Source organism: Anomalospiza imberbis, chromosome 3, assembly GCF_031753505.1.
Source record: "Anomalospiza imberbis isolate Cuckoo-Finch-1a 21T00152 chromosome 3, ASM3175350v1, whole genome shotgun sequence".
Lineage (NCBI taxonomy): Eukaryota > Metazoa > Chordata > Aves > Passeriformes > Viduidae > Anomalospiza > Anomalospiza imberbis.
This window is the reverse complement of record NC_089683.1, coordinates 75,232,391-75,255,272: the sequence shown is the minus strand read 5'-3', so window position 1 is coordinate 75,255,272 and position 22,882 is coordinate 75,232,391. Positions and strand designations below refer to the sequence as shown.

Genomic DNA, 22,882 nt, shown 5'->3' with positions numbered 1-22,882 from the left:
CCCCGGCCTCCGCCGCCTCGCCCAACCCGCGGCTCTGCGTTTTCCCTGGAGCCGAGTTGTCGGCGACTGTTCCGAGGAGCAAACGTGTGAACGGCACAGGCTCTCCGCACGGTGACCAGCCCGCCATCCTCACCTTATGGACACCGCGACAGCGGACACCGCCAGGCTGGGACAGCCCAACGCGAAGCTACCAAGGCGCGAAGGCTACCGCAACACAAGAGTCCTTTATTCAAATAAATAAAAATGAACTTTTATGTACAAATATACAAAACCATTACGCACATTTTATAAAGTAGTCAGAAATCTTTAAAAAAACCGCGAGGGTGGAGGCAAGACGCCCACAGCCGGTGCCCTCCCTCCCAGCACCCGGGCACCGGCGGGCGGAGGCCGGCGCCGCTTCTTTGTCCCTCGCCCCGGCGGCGGCGGCGGCGCCCCGAGGATCGGCTCCGGGCCAGGGGCTCCGCTGCCCGGCCCCTGCCGCCACCCACCCGGGCTGCCAGGGCGCCGACAACATCACACGAACACGACATCGCGGATGGCGGCCCCGCTTCCCCCCGGTCCGACCGCTCCGGCCGCCCCCGCCGTGCCGCTCCCCAGTCCCGGCGGGGCTCAGAGGGTGCCCAAGTGCGGCAGCGTCTCCAGCCGCTCGGGGTGGTCGCGGCCGGCCGCGCTCTCCACGCCGCGCAGCCACTCGGTGCATTTCCGCACCAGCCCCTCGTCCGCCGCGGCCCCCGCCTCCTCCTCCTCGTACTCCTCGTCGTCGTAGCGGTGCCGGTCGTTGAGCAGCGAAACCTTCAGCAGGGCGCGCAGGTCGCCGCGCCGGGCCGGGGCGGCTCTGCCGGCGGGAGAGGGTGCGGGCTGCCCCCGCTGCCGCTCCAGGCTGCGGCGCTGCAGCACCCGGATGGCCTCCGGGGGCAGGCTCAGCGAGAAGCGCCCCGCCGCCTCCCCCGGCGCCCCGCCGAGGCTCTCGCAGGAGCGGCTGCCCGCCCCCGGCGCCCCCGGGCGGCCCCGCGGCTGCGGCGGGGTGGGCTGGGGCTGGGGCCGCGCCGCCCGCTCGGCCGGCGGTCTCCGCGGCGGCGGCCGCTGCAGGGACGAGCAAGGCCAGGAGCTGGAGAGGGGGCCCGGCCGCTCCGGGGGTGCCCCCCGCGCCTTCCTCGCCACCTTCTCCTCTGCGGGCCGAGGCGCTGCCTTCTTGGGGGCCGAGGCGGCCGCCGGCGGCTTCTTGGGCTGCGCCCGGGCGGCAGCGGGGGAAGGGGAGGGGGTCGGCAGGATGGCCGGCAGGAGGGGCGGCAGCGTGGCCGGGCGCCCGGGAGTTCCCTCCGGCTCGTCGCTGCGGGCCCAGGGTGGAGCGGAACGCGCTCCGGGCAGGGCGGCGCTTCGTCCCGCGGGCGGGCAGGGCCCCGCGGCGCGCCGGGGCTGCAGCCCCATGGCCAGAGGCGGACGAGGAGCCCGAGCCGCCGGCGCGGAATGCGAGCTCGCTCTGTGCCGACAGCCGCCGATTCTTCCTCTCGATAACCCGTCCCCCTTCCCGCCCTTCGCCCGCCCCGGGAACACCCTTCCCCAGCGCGGGGTAGGCGTGCGGGCGGGGACGGGGGTCGTGCCGACACTGGCCGCGCTCCCGAACGAGCCGCACTGGTCGGGCTCAATGCAGCGCTACTCCGGCGCCTTTTCCCGGTCCTCTCCCGCCCGCCCTAAAGCAGAGCCGAAGTAAAGAAGGAGATGGCGGGGCTCACGCCCCGAGGGCAAAAAGGCTCTAAATTCCTCCCGAAGTCCTCAAGCGTCCAAGCGTGAAAAAGCAATATTTTAAAATAATGTTAATTCTCTTGCCGTCTTAAAAACAGGAATGATACTTTGAGCTCTTTGATTACTTGAAGTATCGTGAATAAGGGCAGGCAGCCAGGAGAAAAGACAGACACACTCAGACCTAGGGTCTGGCTCACTCAGACTTAGTGGACAAGCGCTGCCTGGTTTGGTAATGTAGAGTACAGTCCAGAGATCCTTCTTCTAGCATCAAGGCTTGCTGTGACAGAGCTAATGCTCATGCCCCCGTTGGAGGTTTGTTGTTTGTTTGGGGTTTGGTTTGGGTTTTTGTGATATCCAAGACAGCAATGTCCTATCTTTTCAAGTACACTAGCCAGCAACAGAGGTTTGGAGAAGCTTCATGGAGCAGTAATAAGCAAACATGTATTTCCTATGGATCCAAGATGATTACCACCACTCCAAAAGTTAGCCTTAGAAGTCATGGCATATAATTTCTACAGCATTTACTTCAAAGTACTGTTTTAATTAGGGTACCAAAACTTTATCAAAAAATGGGTAGTGTGCATGCAATCCACAGGGACAGATCTTCACACCTATGGTTCCACACTATCACAATGGGTATTACTATACTGTGAAGATTCCCCAACTGTGAGCTCTTGGAATACTCAGACACAGTAAACAAAGACAGGATGAGAAGGAGCAAAAGACACTGGTAAAACAACACAGACTGTGTGCTCTATATGCAGATGGAGGAAGTAAACCCTTAAATGTTCAGGAGAGAAAAAAACCAAGGAAGGCACATGATGCAACTAACAGACCAAAGTTCATATGGAAGAATATCAGTACCTGGAACTTCTGGTTCTTGAACCCATTCTCTCACAGTGATCTAAGTGTTAACAGATGAATGGTAACTTCATAATTTACCAGTGGGTAAATAAATAATTAAATTTTGACTAACCAATGTAATTCTAATTAAAGACTACAGTGAAGGTGATCATGTACCACCAGAACTGGTGGGTGATGGGCAACAGCAGCTCCGGAGCAAATGAAAGCCTGGCCCTGACGCACTAGGGATGGGATGGGATGGGATGGGATGGGATGGGATGGGACGGGACGGGACGGGACGGGACGGGACGGGACGGGACGGGACGGGATGGGATCTTTCCAGTCAGCAGCAGCGACTAGGGAAGGGGCAGTCACTTCCAGGACAATGCCCATCACTGCCTACGCACATCCTACTTCCTCTTCAATGCAAGATGAAAACTAGAAGGAACCAAAAATTCACTCAAGGGTGCCTCAGCACCCAAGGGCTGTGGGCAGAGTTGGAATAGCTGTCCCTACATCACATAGCACTAGCAAGCCCAAGAGCCTGCTGTGAGGCCAGGACTACCTGCCCCCCTCTATCACCAGCAGGAAGGGTGCCTCCCTGGCAATTTATTGTTACTAATCAGTTAAAAGGCGTGGCTTAGTTGGAAGTCTAGCTGCAAAATAATGCAATCACCCTGTACAAAGCTTCCCCAAAAGTTGTTGCTATGTTTTGCAACACTGAGATTTAACAGGAACATACTGTACCTCAATTTGTCTCTTTAGCCTGAACTCTGAATACTAAAAATACTGAGGTTTACCCCTTCCTGACACTGCAGATCACATCTTTTCAAAGCCATTCCTTCTTCTAGATTTGTGGATCAACAGAAAAAAAAAAAAAATCCAAACCAACTCAGTTTTGAACACATATATGTAAGCACATCCATCCTGCATGAAAAAGAACCTCCTGCAATATATTAACAACCATCAAACATTAAAGAATTAACTTTGCTCCAGAATAACTGGAGAGTTCTTAGCTGAAAAAATTAGAAATGAGAACATCTTACTGGAGCCAGGCAAAGTGTTAGAGTACTTCAATCTATTACCAGATTAAGTCAGAATGAACAGTTTGTCTAAATACTAAAAGAACCTTTAAGGTCACTTCTGCAAATCTATTAAACAAATTTGGATACAGTCATATACACACATTTATGATTCCATTTTTATTCAAGTGTAATGCTGAAATTTCCAGCCCTCTATAGCTGATTCCTAAGTAAAAATGTATTAGGCACTTTTAAAATGAATTTATTTCACAAATACCATTTATACATTAGCCATAAGTTCTTTAAGTAAAAAGTATTTAAGTATGAAAGGTTTTATTTTTTTTAACATTTAAAATACAACTTTTTTAATAAAATCCAACAAGTTTTAAACATCCTTTTCACATTCTCATTAAGGTTTTTCCACAAGGCACATGTGTAGACATTTCAAAGGAGCAGTTAATTACAACCTTCCAAATCTTTACAATGTTTATAAAACTCTGTCTTTGGAAAAGCATACAATGGATAATATACAAACATAAATGGCACATTGCAAGTTTTAGACAGAACTGTAAATGAAATCTTCATGCATACTACCCAGACCTTAGTGACTTGCCTCCACTGGGGAATAAACTGTTACTGGATACAAAGTAGTGTTAAGACTACTCTGTATGAAGTATTTAAATGTACTTTCTTGTTTAAAAAAGCCTGGAAGTTCCAGGGTAAACACAACTCATTCTCCAAATTTATTTTAAAAACTGTTTCTAGTAAAAATTATTTACTCTCCCAAGTGCAAAAAGCAAGGAAAATGCTAAACTGCCACTGGGTATTTCAGAAGTGGAAAAGTAGAGGTTTTTAAGCAAAATTTACAGAGGAAAACAGTTGCCTTTTAAAGTGGACAGTGGTTCCTGGATTTAATTTACCCTAGACAGGATGAGAAGCATTTAATCACAGCATCCCTTAAAAAAAGAAAAAAAAAAGTCAGTTAAGATTTGTTATATTGCTTATAAACATGTAAACCATTACCTATTTACAATTACAAATATGGCAGAAACTAAAGTCATGTCAATAGATGATCAAACGCAGGATCTGTGTGTGAGTGCTTCCACCGACCCAGGCTGAGGCCAGGTCGGTGCCAGGGTTTCCACGCTGTATGCAATGCAGGCCATGCTGAAAGGCAGACACAGCGCTGGGAAGTGCTCTGCAGCACACTGGGAGGCTGAGCAAAGGGCAGAGCCCAATTTCACAAAGGCTGCCCAGCAAGGGCTCAGCTGAGGAGTGCCCAGTCCCCAGCAGGGCACAGCTGCCAGGGCTCCGAGCCACATCGGAGCTGGACCATCACAGTGCAGGAAATAAAGCACAGGCTGAAGAGCTCCAAGCGTGCACTCAGAGTGCAGGACGGAGAGAGCTGGTTCAGCCTTAAGGTGTGGAAGTTCTGGAGGGTTCCATTTTCTCAATCAACAATAAACTGTTTTCTGACTGTTACACTCAGATAATTTGGTTTAGTCTCCATTATTTTTCCTTTTCCCAGAAAAGTAACAACTTACTAAGGAGCAGAATTTGTATTCTGTTGCTAGTCAGTTCCAAAAATAAAGAAACATACTATCATCACTCCTTAAAGTCACTTGGCCTGTATGGGTTTTGGTTTTGTTACATTTGTTGCTGTTTTCATTTGGGTCTGGTTTGGTGGGGCTTTTTGTTGCCAAGCCAACAGGAGAGCTACCATTAATTCAGGAAAAAACAAACAGAAATCAACAACCTCCACCCCAACAAACCCATGAACAAGTAAAATGTTCTGAAGAGTAAACCATGAATAGAGTTAAACCAAGAAATGAGAATTTCATGAAATCAAGAGAAATGCATACTTTAAACAAATGACATAATACTGGCACTTAGCATGGTTTAGATCATTGTTCCCATAAGAAAGACAGTCTATACAACAAATTTGAAATTCAGTTCTTTAGCTCATAACACCTAATAGATAAATAAACCCAAAGAATTTAACTGATGCACATATCCTAATATTTTTCTGCCCAGAACGTAGAAGTACTTTTGATAGGGAAGAAAATGTCAGAAAGACCAGAGGCTCAACTTGCTTTCTCAACAGAGAAAGCAATTAAAAAAAAAAAAAAGACAAAAAAACAGAAATGAACCTACTGAGACTGTCTCACAGCCACTGGACCTATAAGAATTCAGAATACTACTTCTGTCTGAGTTAGTCTGAGTTGTCAGAAATAGTAAAATGACAGTTTGAAGCCTGAGCTCAATCACAGTGAATAAAATAACTATCAACGACTGTCTTAAAAAAAATCTTTCCTAGATTAAATCTGAAGCTATAAAAAACTTAACAGTTTTTTTGGCGCTGCTCAGGAAAATATCAGATGAAAGGGATAGACAATACTTTGTGTTCTTTTTCCCCACACCTCTACTACAGCAAGCCTCATTAAATGATATGGAAGTGCTTATTTTTTTTTTTTTTAAACTCACTGTCAGGAAGACCAAACTGCATTTTACATGAATTACAAAACAGATTCTTACATTTGATTATGTGCATGTGTTTTCACTAAGTGTTTGGTCTGCTTTCATTCCCTTTTTGTACACACAAGAATGAAAGAAAAGAGAAGAGTTTGCCAAAATGAAAGTAAAGACAAAGCATTGCCTTTTCCCCTTCTAAAAACGATGGAGGAATTCAGAAATAGAAACAGAAGCTGCAACTATGTTGCTTGTTGGCTTTTAACTAGGACCTCAGATCCGTAAGTTACCTTTAATTTTAGTACCAGAAAAGTCACTATTGCATCACTATATTGTTAAATCATTGGAAACATTATTTAAACAAAACCTTTTCAGTGGTGGAAACTAGAGAGAAATTTATTAAAGAGAATTAATATGTATTGTACTCCCATTTAAAGCTTATATTAAGCACGACTTTTAAGTTCAGCTATGCCATTTTCTAAAAATTATAAGAAAAAGGAGGATGTTATATTTTTCCACACACGTAAAGTACTTTATGCCTTTCCTCAGCATAAAAGTAACTGACTTTTGTTAAGATGGAAATTATCATGCAGACTCACCTTGCAAAAGGAATATAAGACAGACTATACCTGAAAAAAAGAGGAAAAAAGTATATTTGAAGAGTGTTCATGTCTCTCCTAGAACCTAATTATTTCACTTTAGGCCAGCATTAATAAAAGCAACCTGTTGTAACAAAATTTTAAACAAAACTACCTATTCAATTTAATGCTTACCTGAGAAAAGAGGACATGTTTGGACAAGAACTAAACAGTGACATGGATTTGGTGGTTTACTGTTTCTCTGTTTGGTTGAGGTTTTTTCTTTTTTTTAATGTAGATCATAACTTTTATTGCACATGAACTTAAATAGACTTACTATCGTCAAATCCAAAAGGAACAGATTTGTGGGAAAATGGTATTCAAGATGATAGAGACAACTTTTTCCAGTTTAAAAGACAATCTAAATTACTATGCAAATATACATCTAATCATATTATTTATGTAACTAAATACAGATACATACTGTAGGATGAATAATATTCCACAACTGTGACATTCAAACAGCTGACAATTCTATTATTCTCTGAAACTTGCTTCTCACAAGCCTCCAGGCAGTGTTCTGTTTTCATGCCCAGCCTGATCAAATCCCAGGACACTTAACAAATGTGAACTGTCTGCTGCAAACACATGGAGCACAGTCTGAGCTAGCGGTCCTCCCTCTATCTAGCACCATGCCAAACAGTCCCTGTCCTGGACAAATGGCTCCTTGTCCTCAGACCCACGTTCAGTACAGACTCTGTGTACTCAGGGCAAGATCAAGTGGGAACTGTGGTCACCTTGGTTGCCTGAGAGTGAGCACCAAGTAATTCACCTGGGACAAGGACACCAAGCATGTGTCTCTGTGGAAAAGGCAGTAACTTCCAGAACTTCTGTCAGGCTTGTAAGCATTCACCTGACTGCACTCACACGCTGCCAAACCCAGCCCCTGAACCCTGGTCATCACAGCACCTGCTGCACTAAATTCACCCTTTCACATCCACCCACTCCTTACCTAGTATATTCCTGGGGCAGGACATACCCTATGAAAATGCTTTTTAGTTTCTCTCACTTCAAAAATCAAAAAGTAGTTAGAATTCAAAAAAGAGGAGAATATACAGAAAAAGCATGACTTTTTTTTTGCATATGTATTCCTTTCATAAGGCTTCAGATATGTTCACACATTGCAGAATATACTTGAAATTACCATTTTTGGAAGACGATTGAATATAGATTTTGCTGGAGTTACACAACCTAGCTGAGAAAAAACAGATTGAGGCTAGCATTTGGGCACACTTATATATGAATCATATCTATATAGGTTTATAATCATGCGGGTGTAGGGGCAGGGAGAAGAAATTAAAAGGAATTTTAAGAATCTTACCAGGTCATTGCCAAGAACTGCAATATGCAGAATAACATTGCCAAACCTCTTTTGTTCCACTAAGCAAAAATAAAGCAAATACTGCAAATTAGTACATCTTGCACCACACCAGTCTATATACTGCAAACAATTGGCACAGACTGATCAATCAAGAATTCAGTTAACTGACAATGCCTAAATTTCCTTGTCTTAGTTTGCTGTTTCTTTCCCAACAACTCTCCATTCATTTTATCCATCACTCCATTAGCATCATGCTACGTAAACCTTTTCTAGCTTTGGAAACACCTTACATCAGTGTTAACACTCACTCGCTTCACTGTACTTCTGCCAATATGGAAGTTCATTCCAGTGACATATTTACTTCTATGGAATGCAACTACAGTTAGTTTTCAACCAAGATGCCTGAAGATACATCTGGTTTTTTTTTTCAGTTGTCTTAACCAGCTTAATATTCTGTATCCATGGCTTCTGAAGACGACTATACACTCTCTGGTATTTTCTGACATAAGTATGCATCACTGAAACAAAACAATATTTGAACTTAGTTTTCTTAGTTTTTATTCTAGAGATCTGCAGACTGAACCCGATGCTCTAGATTTTGCATTCTCATCTACATCACATGCAGGTGGAAGGATGCATTTGCTTTTACAGCCAGCAGGCTCACCACTCCACCTGAGTTCATCTGCAGCCAACAACAAAAACACCACACACGAGTTCACCTTTCCTTCACCACTGAACTGTATCTTAAAGCTACAATACAATTAATAAACTAACCAACTTTTTAGAAAAAAAAAGTATTCTCACTTACCCAGAATACAGCACACAGAGTCAATATTAGACAAAGCTGGGGTGAGAAGGAGAGACAAAGAAAAAAAGGAATGAATATTCAAATACACAACAAAGCAAGTACAGTAACCATTTCCATGTTTTCAATGGGCAATCAGCACTTGAAATTTGACTTATGGAACAAGCAGATCCAAAGGCTGTCTCACAGTGACTATATGATGAACTCCATGCTTTTTTTCAAAGCACAGTATGAGGTATGCATGGCCAGAAGGGCTGGGACAAGTCTTGAAAGGAAGACAAGGCAGGAGTTGACTTGAGGAACCAGCAGGAGTAGAAGCTGGTGTGTGTACCCTTGATTGTTTGCTCAATTAAGAGGTGGGCTGAGATGATAAAGCTTTATTGAAAGGAATCAAGAAGTCTGGTAACTGCTACTCTCTTATTCCAGTACAGACTATCATTTTGAACCTGGTATTCATGACACCTGTCTCTGACAAGAAGGATGTTTGTATCACTACAAACAACCCTTTATTAAAAACATCCAATCTCAATTACAGGATCTGGTAAATACAGGCTACGCCTTCTCTGCCAGTGCTTTTTCATCTTCTGACACTAATGAAGAGTCCACTAGGGAGCAGCTGCCTCAGATACAGCGAAAAAGCTCACATGAAGCTTTGTTTGAGGTACTTAAACACTTTGGATGGAACGTTACAATGATATGGTTTACTATGCCAAATAATCACACCATTTGTGCAAGATTAACCATCACTTAGAACTTTTCCACTAGATCTTATGTGGCTTCCTCCATTTTTCATTACACATAGTACAAAACCACATATCAATTTTCATTTGAAAAAAAAAATCTGTTGGCATTTTATTGAAAGGAAGAAAAGTAACACACACTTGAAATTTTCCAAACATGTTTGTGACTTCTGAACTGCCTACAATTCTAGCTTTGTGTTAGCATGGGGATTAAAACAGTCTAATTCATCCAAAGTTTTCAAAGCTTTAAATTTACCAGTTCTTCTGTGTTTTACTGAAATTTCTATACTAAAAGTCTTGGCTCTCATCCAATGTTCATGTTCACTATTAGATGAAACCTTTCATTCTCATTTTCCCAACTTTGCTGGTAGCCTCTCTGCACAGGTAGGTCTCTGATGTGTGCTCTGCTCTCTGTTCTCTTTCCATTTCCCTGATGTGTTTTGTTTTTACAGCCTTCAAATTGAGTTATTTTCTTTGTCACCATGACTGAACACAGTGGATGACAGGATCATCAGAGTAAAATGATTTTTGTGCCTGCTGTTTTAAGCGTCTGGCTTAGGCTTTCGGTTTCATTGGAAAAAGCCCACAGCTGTAAAGTGTTGGAGAATTTATGCTCTGCAAATACAGACTCTGGGAGAACTGTAGATATTCTTGGACATTTTGAATTCATGCCTACAAAACGTAACCCTCCTAGGACTTGTAACTTGGTATGAGTTGAAAATAGTGACAGAACAAAAACAAGAACACTCAAACAAAACAAACCTCTGTTGAACAAAGTTTGGAGTCCATGCAATGATCAAGTGAATTCCCCAAAAGACAGGGGCAAATGTAAGCTTCTCAAATGAGATTATAGCTATTTTTTATGTAGGTGTGTGAGAAGAAGAACATGTAACCTCCATATGACAGCTATCCAGAAAAACTTTATGAAGACTTTCTTACTAAACTAGAAGAACAAGTTATACGATAGAGAGAATAGGAAAGCCAACTAGATTTCAAAAATCAAAGTTGAAACAAATCAGTAGGAGCAAGAGAGAAAAGTATTAAACAGAGAAGCAGCAAGGGGATAAAGTTGTTTGAACTACCTAATATAGAGTTTTGGGATAGGAATTCTGATATTGGGGAGATTTTTTCCATCCTCCTGGAAGAAGAAATGATGTATATGGATGTAAAGGAGCCAGAGATGTCACAAAGGAGAATCTCAAAGCTGAACATGTGGCCTCCCAGACTTTGGGGAAATAAATTTTCTCCATTGCTTTGAAAATGCTGAACCTCTGACCTTTACAGACCAAGCTGCAGGCAAAAAACAACTGTCAAGCTACACTTGGTGGCCACTGACTTTCCACAGTAGGTAAAAATGTCTCTCCCCTTGTTCTTGAAGAAAATATTTTAGAAAATAAATTAAAAATAATTAACCTGCCATTAGCATTTACTAAGAAATATTTTGTAAGGAACATTTTACTCCAAATGATTAATTTAAAAAAATCATAAACAACAAAACCACGCATGTTCATAGAAAGGAGCTAGATGATCTTTGTGACATACAGAGCTGAACAGCTTGACTGTCATTTCTCTGCAGAAGGAAGAGGCAGACTGAGAAATAACCTCCCTTTAGAAAAGCATCAAATTTAGCTTTGAGGCTAAAGGAAAGCTTTTCAATAAAAGGAAAGAAAGATAGTATATTTACCAACATCACAATCGTAGCTATTAATCGTTTTGGATCAAACATTGCTTTCAGTTGCTTCAGTGGCCCCATCAGGAAACATGTACTAATAGGAGATAAAAAACCAAAATAAATTGTAAATCATATAACTCTTTCTAAAAGATAGTAGGTAATTAACCAGTTTTCCAACAGATAGAAGACTACAAAGGCTTTAAAAAAAGATATTTTAGTGCTTAGCAACAGAGACTAACTAGAACAGAAGGTGAAATACTCCATGAATTTAGCCCTGGAAACAGTTTATGAGTCACCCTTGGTCACGAAATTCTTTCCAAAATATTACCACAGTGAAAAAAAGTAACAGGCAAATACAAGAACACTTAAATTGGTTGAGATAAGAGAGGACAGAGTGTGACAAGGATATACTTAAGGAATAACAGAAGAGCATGGAAGCAAAGCAGTTTTCATGAACTCTTTCATCAAATAAGAAAAACCACATTTCCACTAATAATCTGTTTGATGGCACTGAATGCCATTTATAAATAAAGATAAATAAGAAAGCAGTGCAGTTACAGTTAAATTTAAATCATCTTAAGAGATACTAAATGGGGGGAGATTGAACAATGACTATAAGTAGCTCTACATTAATTTAGAGATGGGTGGGTGGCCAAAGATATTTTGACTGCTATTTTAAGATGGCAAGCACCATAATAGACAGAAAAAAAAATGAGAAAACTCAACTGCAGAAGTAAACGAGATCATATCCAAGATTTCAGGAAAGATAATGGGAACAAATACAGTGGTCAGAGCTTTTTACATTACCAAAACATTTTAAGTGCAGCAGAGTTATCAAGTTGAAGTCTAGTGAATTTTGTGTTAAAGCTGTTGTAACAACTGACTTGCCAAAATAATGTCAAGATTATAAAGACCAACCTGCTGTAGAAAATTTTTGTTTAACTATGTTTTTTTTTTACCCAGGCAGGATGCAAGTAACTACAATCAAGATTACAGGGAAGCTCTACCTCTTTTAGTCAAACTCGGCAAGCAAAAAGGCAGGAAAAAGTTCAGCAGTTTGTATTAATCCTCCTGCTTTTTTCTATTCTGTAGTTAACTTGAAGGGAGAATGAAAACCATCAGCAACACCACATGCTGTACCTTTTTATGCAAAGAAATGCCATCTGAACTAAGAGTTCACAACCTCAGGAGTATTTCTCTGGCTTCAAATATTTGAGATGAATCTCTTTCTTCCTTGTCCTTCTGCTTTGTAGAAAACACAACAATTTAATGAGAGAGTTCAAATGCCTGTAAATCTTGTGGTGGTCTGAATGCTTTACTACAGAGCAGAAAACCAAGTCTAACTTCTCTCCTAGTAATTCATTTTTATATGAAATGAAGCAGGGAAGAGTTTGACAGAGCTTCCTCCTGAAACCAATCACAAGCCTTGTATGACAGAAGAAATATGGGAATCCCCATTCCAGCCAGTCAACAGAACTCAATCTTCCACATCCAAATGTTCTCCTACCAGCAACTTTGCACATCTATCTCCTTCACTTTTTTTATCTTATGCAGACAGACTTCAAATGTCCATATTAAATGAAAAAAAGTTTTCACAATTCAACAGAAAAAGAAAGTTTTACATTCACTGCAATCCAAACTAATTTACTCTCCGTATTTTTTCATCTTGTCTGCTGAGCCATAAAATTAAATTAAGACAAAAGAAAAGGGGACATGAAGAACTAGAAGAAAATACTAGTTAGCTAGTGGAAGGATAGGGATGAGGAAAATACAGTAGTAAGACGGAATTAAGTTTTGGCCACATAGAATACACAGAAAAAATATAGAAAGCAAAATGCATTGTTTGTGAACTGATTCATATTAAGAAGACCGACATCACAAGAGCTGCTCCAGAGACGAGAAGAGATTCCATATGGAGCAGAAAGAAAGGCTGGAAAAAAATTCTAGACATCCTCCAGTTAAACAGAATAATTATTTTAGATACACCATTCTGTAGACACGCACTTATCATCCCTGAAAACAATCTAGTAAGTATCATTGTGTTCATGGTTAGAAAACAACAGTAAAAACAAGCTAGAGGGGACTAAACAGGCTAGTAAGAGTGGTAACTGCATTTTGGTTTAAATACAGACTTGCTAACAAGACTGGAAAATTTTAAATCTGCTTGTCAATTTGGGACTTCATTGTCATCTCCTGCTGTTCTTAGAACACAGTTGCCTGTTTTTTATATCCAACATAAGTATTGAAGGAAAAATGGGGCTCTTTTTTCTTCTAATTTTAGCTGGAGTGCAGACTAAGGTTTTTCAGCATTCTCCCTCAGGAAATACTGGTCTGCAAAAACTTTCCTCTTAAATCAATTAGGCTTGATTAGTACTAAGTTTCTAAAATGCTCATTTAATTTGAAGAAGTGAAAACACACTCAAAGTACCAGGTAAAAACAACACAACCAAAAAACCTCACCCAAACCAACAAAAAAAGAATAAAGAGTAAAATAAGGGAGAGAAAGACAAACACTTAGCTTTGCCTATCTCCAGTATTAACTTTTTGTCTTGTTTTAGTATGAGATGGAATAGTTCCACAACTGAGACTCAATGTCAGTATAGACATTATTGTCTCCTAACAAATTTGTTGAGGAAAAGCAGTATCTTTATGGTTCTCAAATGTTAATGCCACATTACATGAGTTATAACAAATTAACAAAGCTTTGACTCAAAAGTTAAGCTACTTGACTAAAGTCAGAGTCCATGAAAGTCAAGACCAGACTCCATGGGGTTTGAGGCCCATGACCATGCCTCAACTACACTAAGACAATAAGAGAAGGAGGAAAAACAGAAATTGAAAATACCTTAGGGACATTAGGTTGTTTCTTATGTGTCTTTCAAACTGTGAAAGCAAAGTTTTCAATCTTAAGAGGGCCCCTTTTAGAGGCAAATCTTTTAGGACTGTTATGTGGAACATTTCAAAGAATCAGAGAGTTTAAGAATACACTATAAGCAAATTTTAGATTCTGCCTTCAGCCTTATAGTCAAAACAAGGATTTCCTCAATGTTTCCTTTTTGAAAGTTTTCTTGGAAACAGGATGATCTCTCTGTTAAAAGCAAAAAGCTCCTTCCACTAACAAAGTATCCACAGAGAGGGCAGACTACCAGTTTGCTCATGAAGCTGAGGTGCTTCTGTACCTGGCAGAAGGACTTAAATGTAAAAAATACAAAACATTCAGCTAGCAATTTGTTATTCATACTTCAGATACCAGTTGTGATGTGCCCAAAAACAGGCATGTGAGGTAACTGATAAACAATAAAACTGCAAAACAAACAAGTTTTTGTTATTAGCATTCAATATAAAACAATGTTGCTTACACACAACGTAGACAGCACTCTAGAGTAAAAGCAAATGGAAATGTAGCCGAAAAGGAGGGTACATTTCTAAAACCAGTAACTAGGAAACCATACCTGGCGAGAGCAGCAATATTTCCCAGGGTGTAGAAAACTGCAAAAAGTTTGATCCCCTTTGGGAGCCATAGCAATGCTGTTCCCTATAAAAGACAGGTTATTGGCATGTTTGCAATTAGTTAATTCAATTTATTTAGATTTTATAGTCTATACTCACAACTTCATACTATGAAGAAAATAATTTTGACATACACTAGGAGAGCACACTGCTCTTTGAGTTGCAGCAGTCATGACCCAGCACACTTCTATTGCCACCTGCTGGCAAACAATGTGTTGGTTCACTGGATTTCTGGATATTTTTACAACTAGGTACTTTATTTATATTACTGAACACATTTATTTGTACTGTTTATATCCTATCTCACAACACTTCCACTTTTGTTACAATGCCCCACTGTACATCCTACATCTCTGCACACAAGATAAAATGTCATAAAGCTGCACTAATATTCACCATCTCCTTTTTCCTCCAATCAACCATTTAGACTTGCAGCCTAAATACACACCGAGGCTGAATAGAAACTTTTTAGAACTCTTACTTCCAGATATCTCTTCTTTCCACCGAACTTTAAAAAATTCAAAGCCTTCTGCTGATCACAGTTCCCTATGATGATCAGGGAGAAAAGGAATCATAAGAAAGGGACCTTAAAGATCACCCAGATACAACTGCCACTGCCATGGGCTGGGGGCACCTCCCACTAGACCAGGCTGCTCAAAACCCCATTCAGCCTGGCTTTGAACAGTGCCAGGGATGGGGCTTCCACAGCTTCTCTGGACAACCTGTTCTAGTGCTTCACAATAAAGAATTTCTTCCTTACATCCTAAATATCCCTGTTTTCAATTTGTACCCATTTCTCCTTGTCCTATCACTACAGCTCCTAATGAAGAGCCCCTTCCTGGCTTCCCTGTAGGCCTCCCTCAGATACTGGAAGGTTGCTATGAGGTCTCCACACAGCCTTCTCTCCTCCAGGCTGTACGGAGTACTGTACAGAGTACTCCAACTTTAGGCCTGCCAGAGCCTAAAGAAAGCCTCCACCAGAAGCAAAACAAACTGTGATTTGCACACTGTGTCCTGAGAAAAAACCCAACCAAACAAAAAAGCAACTGCATTCTACTCAATTTCTGTGGAAATCTGCGGTGAAAAGAAAGGAAAAGAGGGAGGAACAAGGAGGGAGGGAGGAAAAGGGTTGGGGGGAAGGAAAAGTGAGAAGCAGGAAAAGGAGAGGACTTCCCCAGAATTTTTTCAGCTACTTCTGGGAGTTTCCATGCATCTGAAAATCTGCCTTATTTGTGCAAGTTACCTGTGTCAGATTTTGACCGAGCCAGGCAATTAATAGATCTCAACTCTTAACTGCAGGCTGCAGACTCCTGCCAGCACCTAAAGTTCAGGAATGAACACATGATTTGCTGACTGTAAAGGAGTGCAGCAGGTTTTTCAAGTGTCAACACGCAACCACACCTATTGATTTGCTGAGTGTGACATGCTATACTTGTGGTTTCTTCAGCCTTTAAAAACCTGTCAAGCTTCCTCCCTTTTTTCTCCTTTTATTGGAGGGAAAAAATAAGATGGATACACACCTCTTTCCTAATACATCAGTTACAAAAATAGACCATATTTTGTCAGTATTCAAACCTTTAGTTATAAAATGTATTATGCTACAGTAAAAATGCTCACTTCTGTAATTGGAAGAAAGATGGCCAAAATCATAATTTAGAGATCAACAGCCAATTACACATTAAATGTCCAGTTAAATAAATGCACACAAAATTTAGAATGCAGGACAAAGCAAATGCAGAATCACACATAAAATAGGAATATGAATGAGGTTCAACTGTAGAACAATAATAAAGTGCAAGGAAAAAAATAACTTTACTTACAAGAAAAGAACACAAAATGCCAGTAACAAAGCATATGGCAAACCATCTGACTCGAGTACCAAAGCTGAGTGTTGAGGCATCAAGGACCTTAATAAGAAGCAAGGAAAAAGAAGAAATTACAAACCCAGTTTAGAACAATCTGAAGGACATTTTTTTATTTACCAATGAAGTCCTTAATTTCAAACAAAATCATTTTTAGCTGGAAATTGTGTATGAATTATTTCATATTACAAAATCATATTATCAATCTGGAACACATGGAAACATATTTACAAACAAACAAAAAAGACAAAACCCATAAAGATATATCCTGGCATGCAAGCAATGCTGCTTCACTTTCAAACAGATTTTTAAATCACCGCACAATTGAAAATAGCCACAGTTGTACAAAATCAAAATAATTAATGGACCTTCCAGCAATTTGCAGAGAAATTTATGCATTTGTGCAACACTGTAGGTTCCTATAGACATTACCACCTTCTCCTATTACTAGAGAGGATCCCTTGTACATATTAATGCCAGTATCCACTGCAAGTATTACAACTCCCATGTCTCTTCCAATTACCGTCCTGAAGGTGTAGGCAAATTAACACAGTTTGTCTCATCAGACTAAGCTAACTTGCTAAAAGGGAATATTTCACTTCCTGTTTCTCCAGAGTGACCCCAGAACCTAATGAGCTGAGCTGCCTGACACAGCTCCTGACACAAGAACAGAATTAGGGTTCCTTCTACTCTGATGACTTTGCTAATGAGCCAAGCCAGCTCTGCAATCTGTCAGAAAAGCAGCAGGGCTGATGTAAGGAAAGAGGCAGGGCCATATATCTGGCAGAAAGGCCCCTTTCAGCAGAAATGATTTGTTAGATATGCTCAGCTCAACTCCACCCATGCTGTAAGAACAATGCATTTCATCTTACTCCAGGTCACTACAATTAAATGTACTTTCTGTTCTAAACCGGCCTATTAACTGAAGTGTTGCTGCAGCTCACACAAAATTACTTTAAAAAAACAACTTTCCTATTTGTTCAGATGTCACAGGCAAACTTGCTCTCTTGTTATCTAGTCAACAGGTACTCTAGTCAAGACTTATTAACGAAATATACATGACAGACCTTCCCCAGCCAATGAGTATGATATTTCTCCTTATCTCTTGAGAAATTTATTTTTCAGGCAGTGGTAAGCTAACCAAGGAAATTTGGTTACTGCTTAGAACAATTTCACATCTGTACAAATGAGGAATCTGTACCTAGTTTAACTAAAAACTGTCACATGCACACATAAAAGTGCTGTGAGGTCAGATGATGCAGCTTACCTTGCTAGGTCCAACACTTTATCCTTATGTATGCATTAAAGAAACAGACAAAAACAGTAACTGAAAAATGGTTTAGTATTTAAAATCGTATTTGGTAGTCAAGAGTCCTGAATGCCTGCAATTTTAAGAAGAATAAGAATAGATGGTAGCACATAGCTGAAGATACCCATTTCAATCATGCCTTTAGTTACACCTAGACATGCAACTAATCACAAACACACATACACACAAAGAGTAAAAATCCTGTCCATCTGTGTTCAGAAATGAAGTGTAGATAGGCCAGTAACATCAGTAAACACAACACACACATTGCAGATTGTCTACAAAACAGGGAAAGGATGAAGATAAAACCGTTATTCACGTGCATATCAGGCTCATTGCTCCCACTTACTGCTCTTCTACTTCTAATCTTATTATCTGACAGTGCTCCTGAAGTGACTACCAGGAGATTTCATTCTTCAAGTAATTTTGAAAACAGCTTTATCTTCAGTAAAATCCCTAACAGTTAAGAGGTGAAAAAAAAAACCAGCACAAGAAATAGGAGAACCACACAAAGGCTTGGAGCAAAACATATCACAAACCCTAGAAAGTTTGATACATTTTATGGATTTAATTCTTAAAAACTGATTGACAATATATGCACATGAACTACAGGAAGATAAGCTGTGTCATGAGGGCTGCCAGAGCATTCTGTGCAATAATAAGACTAAATACATTAAATGGTATTAAAATGAAGGATCATCATTCCAATCATTCCCAATGATGTCACCATTTATGTTGTCAAGCTGAACCTATTTAATACAGTTTGAAATCCTGCAACTGGGGATCTGGTAATGCATTTTCTTAGTCCCTAATACCTCAGGGAACTGAGAAGAGACCTCATTGCAGTCTACAGCTTCCGCATGAGAGGAAGCAGAGGGGCAGACACCGATCACTTCTCTGTGGTGACCAGTGACATGACATGAAGGAACAGTCGAAACTGTGAAAGGAGGTTTAGTCTGGATATTAGAAAAAGGTTCTTCACCCAGAAGGCGGCTGGGCACTGAACAGGCTCCCAGGGAAGTGGTCTCAGTACAAGCCTGAGAGCACTCAAGAAGCATTTGGACAATGCTCTCAGGCACATAGTGATTCTTGGGGGTGTGCAGAGCCAGGAGCTGGACTCGATGGTCCTTGTAGGGCCCTTCCATGTCAGGATATTTTACAGTTTATATTTTTTGGGTTTCATGGAAGCAATGGAACTCATTGTCTTTCCAAGATGCCTGTTTCAACAATGCAGAGAAGCACCTTGCTGCAAAAGTTGAGGTACAGATACACAGTTCAGCTGTGTAAACCACAGACACTAGCTTGTGCTCAAATGCCAGGCTCACTCTAGAAGCTGAGGACCTGACACTGCAGGAACCCTGCCACACATGCTGCAGGCAGTAATTTCTATACTAGGGACCATGGGACACCCTAAGGTAACAGCTTAGGTTCTCAGAGACTATGAACCCTAACAAAAAGGAAGTCTAAGTTGCCCTTGCAACAAAAGCAGGAAACAACGCAAAGGTGCTAAAGATTCTTTTTGTGCATCTGACATAAATTATATAGCTAATCCCAGATTTCAGATAAAAAGAGTTGTCACTGCAGTCTATGGTATTTGCTTTAGCAAAAGCTTTTACTTAGGCAACGGAAAAAATTTCCAGGCATGTTCCACATCTGTAGTTCGTGTGGAGAACAGTAGTGGTAGCAAGGGAGTTCCTGTAAAACATACCCTTCTTGCTATACTGCTTATCAGCTTGTTTCTAGCAAGAAAAAGAAAAATTAAACTGAAACCAACAAAAGGAAATCCTTAGTTTTCGATTGCTAAATTTTAATGCCAAACTGCTGGGCAAGAAGTAAAGCTTTTTATTCATAGGCTATTCAAACTAATAGCATATGAAAGAAATGACCAAGACATCCAAAAATCAAGAGGAAACCCTAAGTGGCAACTGGAATCTGGAATGGAGACTTTCTGAAACATAAGGAACAGGCTTGCAATAACAGCATCACTGCTGAGGAGTTTGCACTGGACACACAATAAACAATATGAATGATAATCCACAAGACTGCTTTTGATCAAAAATAGTTCTTGTGGCTCTGAACATCCACCTAGGCTCCCCCCATATATTAATGATCTTGTAACAGTTTTCCATGTGGGCAAACAGAAAAACAGAACCACTTTATTTTACTAATCTAGAAGTTAACAATTACCTCTTTTCCTTATGGTAAATATGCAAGTAATAGAGAAAATTCAAAGAAACGCTGAGTAAATTTGCAGAATTGAGTTTCTAAACCATAGTGAAAAAATATTTATAGAGATAAATTCTCATCTTTCCCTAACAGGTCTTCTTATATGTATTTCTATCACCAGTTAAGATTAAAATACAAGAAGTGTAACATAAGAAATTAAATATAAGAAATGCAATTAAGATATGTAATATAAAATTTCTTATAAAAATATAAGAAATACCTGGTCTATACATCTTCAGTGAAATCTTATTGAGTGCTTTAAGCAGCTGTCATACAACATCCAATGTGTCACACAGACTGATTTACATTAGTTTTGGTGTTGATAAAAATAACAGCATAATGCTGCTCTGAAAACATCATAGCACTGCTACATTTATTATTTATTATTGATATTTTTGGTAATTAATTCCTTTTAAAAATATATTTAGAATAATGAATCTAACTGCAGCAAGAAACAACAGCTGGTCATCTGAAGAGTTTAGAAAGTACAGAAAGACTTCACTGAATCATCACACAGTTCTTTCATTACAGACTTGTCTTCTACTTAGCAGGAATGACTTGTGACTTCACAATAACGGTTCTGCAAAAAACCAAGGGAAAGAATCCAGAGATATCTATGGACATGAACCATATGATGGCTATTACACAACTATCAGATATTCCAAAGAGAGGGCCTTTGTTTTCAGCCAAACACATGACTCGTCTCCAGAAAGATCATGGAAACAGCTGAAGATTTTACACACACAATGCATAACCTCACACTTTCTTTCACCTCTTACCAAGTGCTCCTCTCTGCATGGGTGCACATACTTTTTTTGCTCTAATACACACACTTTAAAAATAGCCAGCACCACTCAGCTCTAGCTTTAGTGAATGTCACATATAAATTTCCTCTCTACAAAGAGGCTTGATTTTCACTGTTCTACAAACACATTGCTACTTTGAGAGAAAATTACAGCTAAGAAACTCCCTGACCTAAACACTTGACTTTTTTTTTAAGTCAAGGGGTATTTCTTTATTTTAAAGATCTTTCTGGTTCATCTCAGCATGAAGGTCCAAAGACACATTTATAAGTTTTCTTCTATCATGTACTGGACAGGCTTTAAGTATAGGCAGATTTTTCTTATTTAAAGTCTTTTCTGGCTATAACAGTAGCATTACATGCAATAGTGAAATCCTATATAGTTTAATTACTGACATTCAACAAATGAAACACATTCTTAGCTCAGTTCTCTCCTCAGGATATAAACCTCAAATATAAGAGCATTAAATATGTATGCATTTATCTAATGATTGGCACGTTAAAACAACTACCACAGCACCAAGTAAAGGAAAACTCCATGTCACTATCATGTGCCTTGTGTGAAACGTGCCTGGCGATGGCAGGATAATCAATTCTCTAGGAACTGAACTGAGATTAACAGAAATCTAAGTATTCTTTGATAACCCTGAAAAGAGCAGAAGGTGAAGTATCCCTCCCAAATGCTGGCAGCCAGCTGTGGTGTGAAAGGGCACAGATTCTACACTGCTTCCAGGATCAGTGGACATAATTTAGGTGTTTTGCTGTGGAAGAGAGGCCAAATTCATGAACCTTGAAGACCAACAGCAACTCAGTGTAAAACTAAGTGAAGCATGCCAGCAGCAAGCTGCTAGAACTAAAATTATGCCAGCTATGCTCAGCTTGTGCTGGTCCCCCAAGGTTTGTTAGCCGCAGCTCAGATCCCAGCTACATTCCAGCCTCCTCCTCCACCATGCTCCAGCACCCTGGAAGTAGCAAGACACTCCTCGATGTGGGGCACTTTGACCTGCAGTCACATGAGTTAAGAGGGAGCTAAAGGAATAAATGGTTCTTTGTAAGCATGCTCAGCTTTGCTTCAACCTAGAGATTAGTTCTCAGGAATGTATGGTCTTCAAACACAGTAAAAACGAAACAAAAAAACCCGCTGACGATGAGGGAGGTAGTGGGAAGGAAATAGAAAAATTAAACCACACTTAAGGAGTAAGGAGCAAAATGTAACTTCAGCAGAACGTTCACAAAACGATGTTTGTCTAAATAAAACCTTTTTTTCTGCAGATTTAAGGGCATGAGGGAATGGAGAAGCAATTTACATTGAATCGCAAACTCAGTCGGGTTGGAAAGGAGCACAGTATTGGAAAGAAGCACAGTATGTTATCTGCTCCCTGCTTAAGAAGCACAAGAAAAAACCGAAGGACCCCAAGCCACCAACACAGCTAAAAGCTTCACACAAGAGTAATTCGCCAAAACTCATCCTCTGGGCAGAGCCTGCTGCCCACAGACCCTCGTCCCTCGGCGCACGCCGCAAACTTTGGTCTCTGCTTTGCCTGCGGATCTCTGCCCCGCTCTGACACGGTCGGGCAGGCACCGGGAAGCGGGGTGTGCGTGTGCGCAGGCCGGGGACGGGGGAAGGCGGCGCGGAGAACACGGCAGCGCCCGAGCCACCGACCCCGGGCCGGGCCCGGAGCGGGGAGGCTCCAGCGCCGTTCGACCCGCGCCGAGGAGGGGAGGGAGAGCGGGCTCTCGCCGGGCCGTACCTGCGCCGTCAGCCCCTGCTCCTCATCGTCCTGCCCGGACAGCACCCGCCGCAGCTTCTCCATGCCGGCCCTCCCTGGGCACGGCCGCGCCGGGGGTCGGGCGTAGCGAGGCGGGGCGGCGCTCCGCCGCGGCCCGCCGGCCCAGCCGGGAAGTGACGCGCGCCCCGAG

The 22,882-nt window shown here is 41.4% G+C and overlaps 2 protein-coding genes across 3 annotated transcripts; both read right to left on the bottom strand.

The window, feature by feature from the left end:
• Positions 1-205: 205 nt before the first annotated feature.
• Positions 206-2,667, bottom strand: PRR18 (proline rich 18). Its single transcript, XM_068185201.1, has one exon. The coding sequence runs from the start codon at positions 1,426-1,428 to the stop codon at positions 610-612; it is 819 nt and encodes a 272-aa protein (XP_068041302.1). The 5' UTR covers positions 1,429-2,667; the 3' UTR covers positions 206-609.
• Positions 2,668-3,854: 1,187 nt separating this feature from the next.
• SFT2D1 (SFT2 domain containing 1) lies at positions 3,855-22,882 on the bottom strand. Of its 2 annotated transcripts, XM_068185202.1 has the most exons (8): positions 22,714-22,881; positions 16,584-16,670; positions 14,706-14,788; positions 11,266-11,347; positions 8,845-8,880; positions 8,037-8,095; positions 6,677-6,706; positions 3,855-4,564 (listed from the first exon to the last, which is right to left on the bottom strand). In XM_068185202.1, the coding sequence occupies exons 1-8, from the start codon at positions 22,774-22,776 to the stop codon at positions 4,525-4,527; spliced, it is 480 nt and encodes a 159-aa protein (XP_068041303.1). In that variant the 5' UTR covers positions 22,777-22,881; the 3' UTR covers positions 3,855-4,524. The 2 variants fall into 2 exon arrangements, with proteins under 2 accessions (XP_068041303.1, XP_068041304.1); XM_068185203.1 differs by lacking the exons at positions 3,855-4,564; positions 6,677-6,706; positions 8,037-8,095; positions 8,845-8,880 and adding an exon at positions 9,429-10,170 and having other exon boundaries at positions 22,714-22,882.

Coding starts and splice junctions, on each gene's coding strand:
- PRR18 (XM_068185201.1), bottom strand. CDS start 1,428: ATGGGGCTGCAGCCCCGGCGCGCCGCGGGGCCCTGCCCGCCCGCGGGA.
- SFT2D1 (XM_068185202.1), bottom strand. CDS start 22,776: ATGGAGAAGCTGCGGCGGGTGCTGTCCGGGCAGGACGATGAGGAGCAG. Junction 16,671..22,713: donor AGCAGGGGCTGACGGCGCAG/GTACGGCCCGGC, acceptor CTTCTTATTAAG/GTCCTTGATGCCTCAACACT. Junction 8,096..8,844: donor CTCTGTGTGCTGTATTCTGG/GTAAGTGAGAAT, acceptor ATTTTTGCTTAG/TGGAACAAAAGAGGTTTGGC.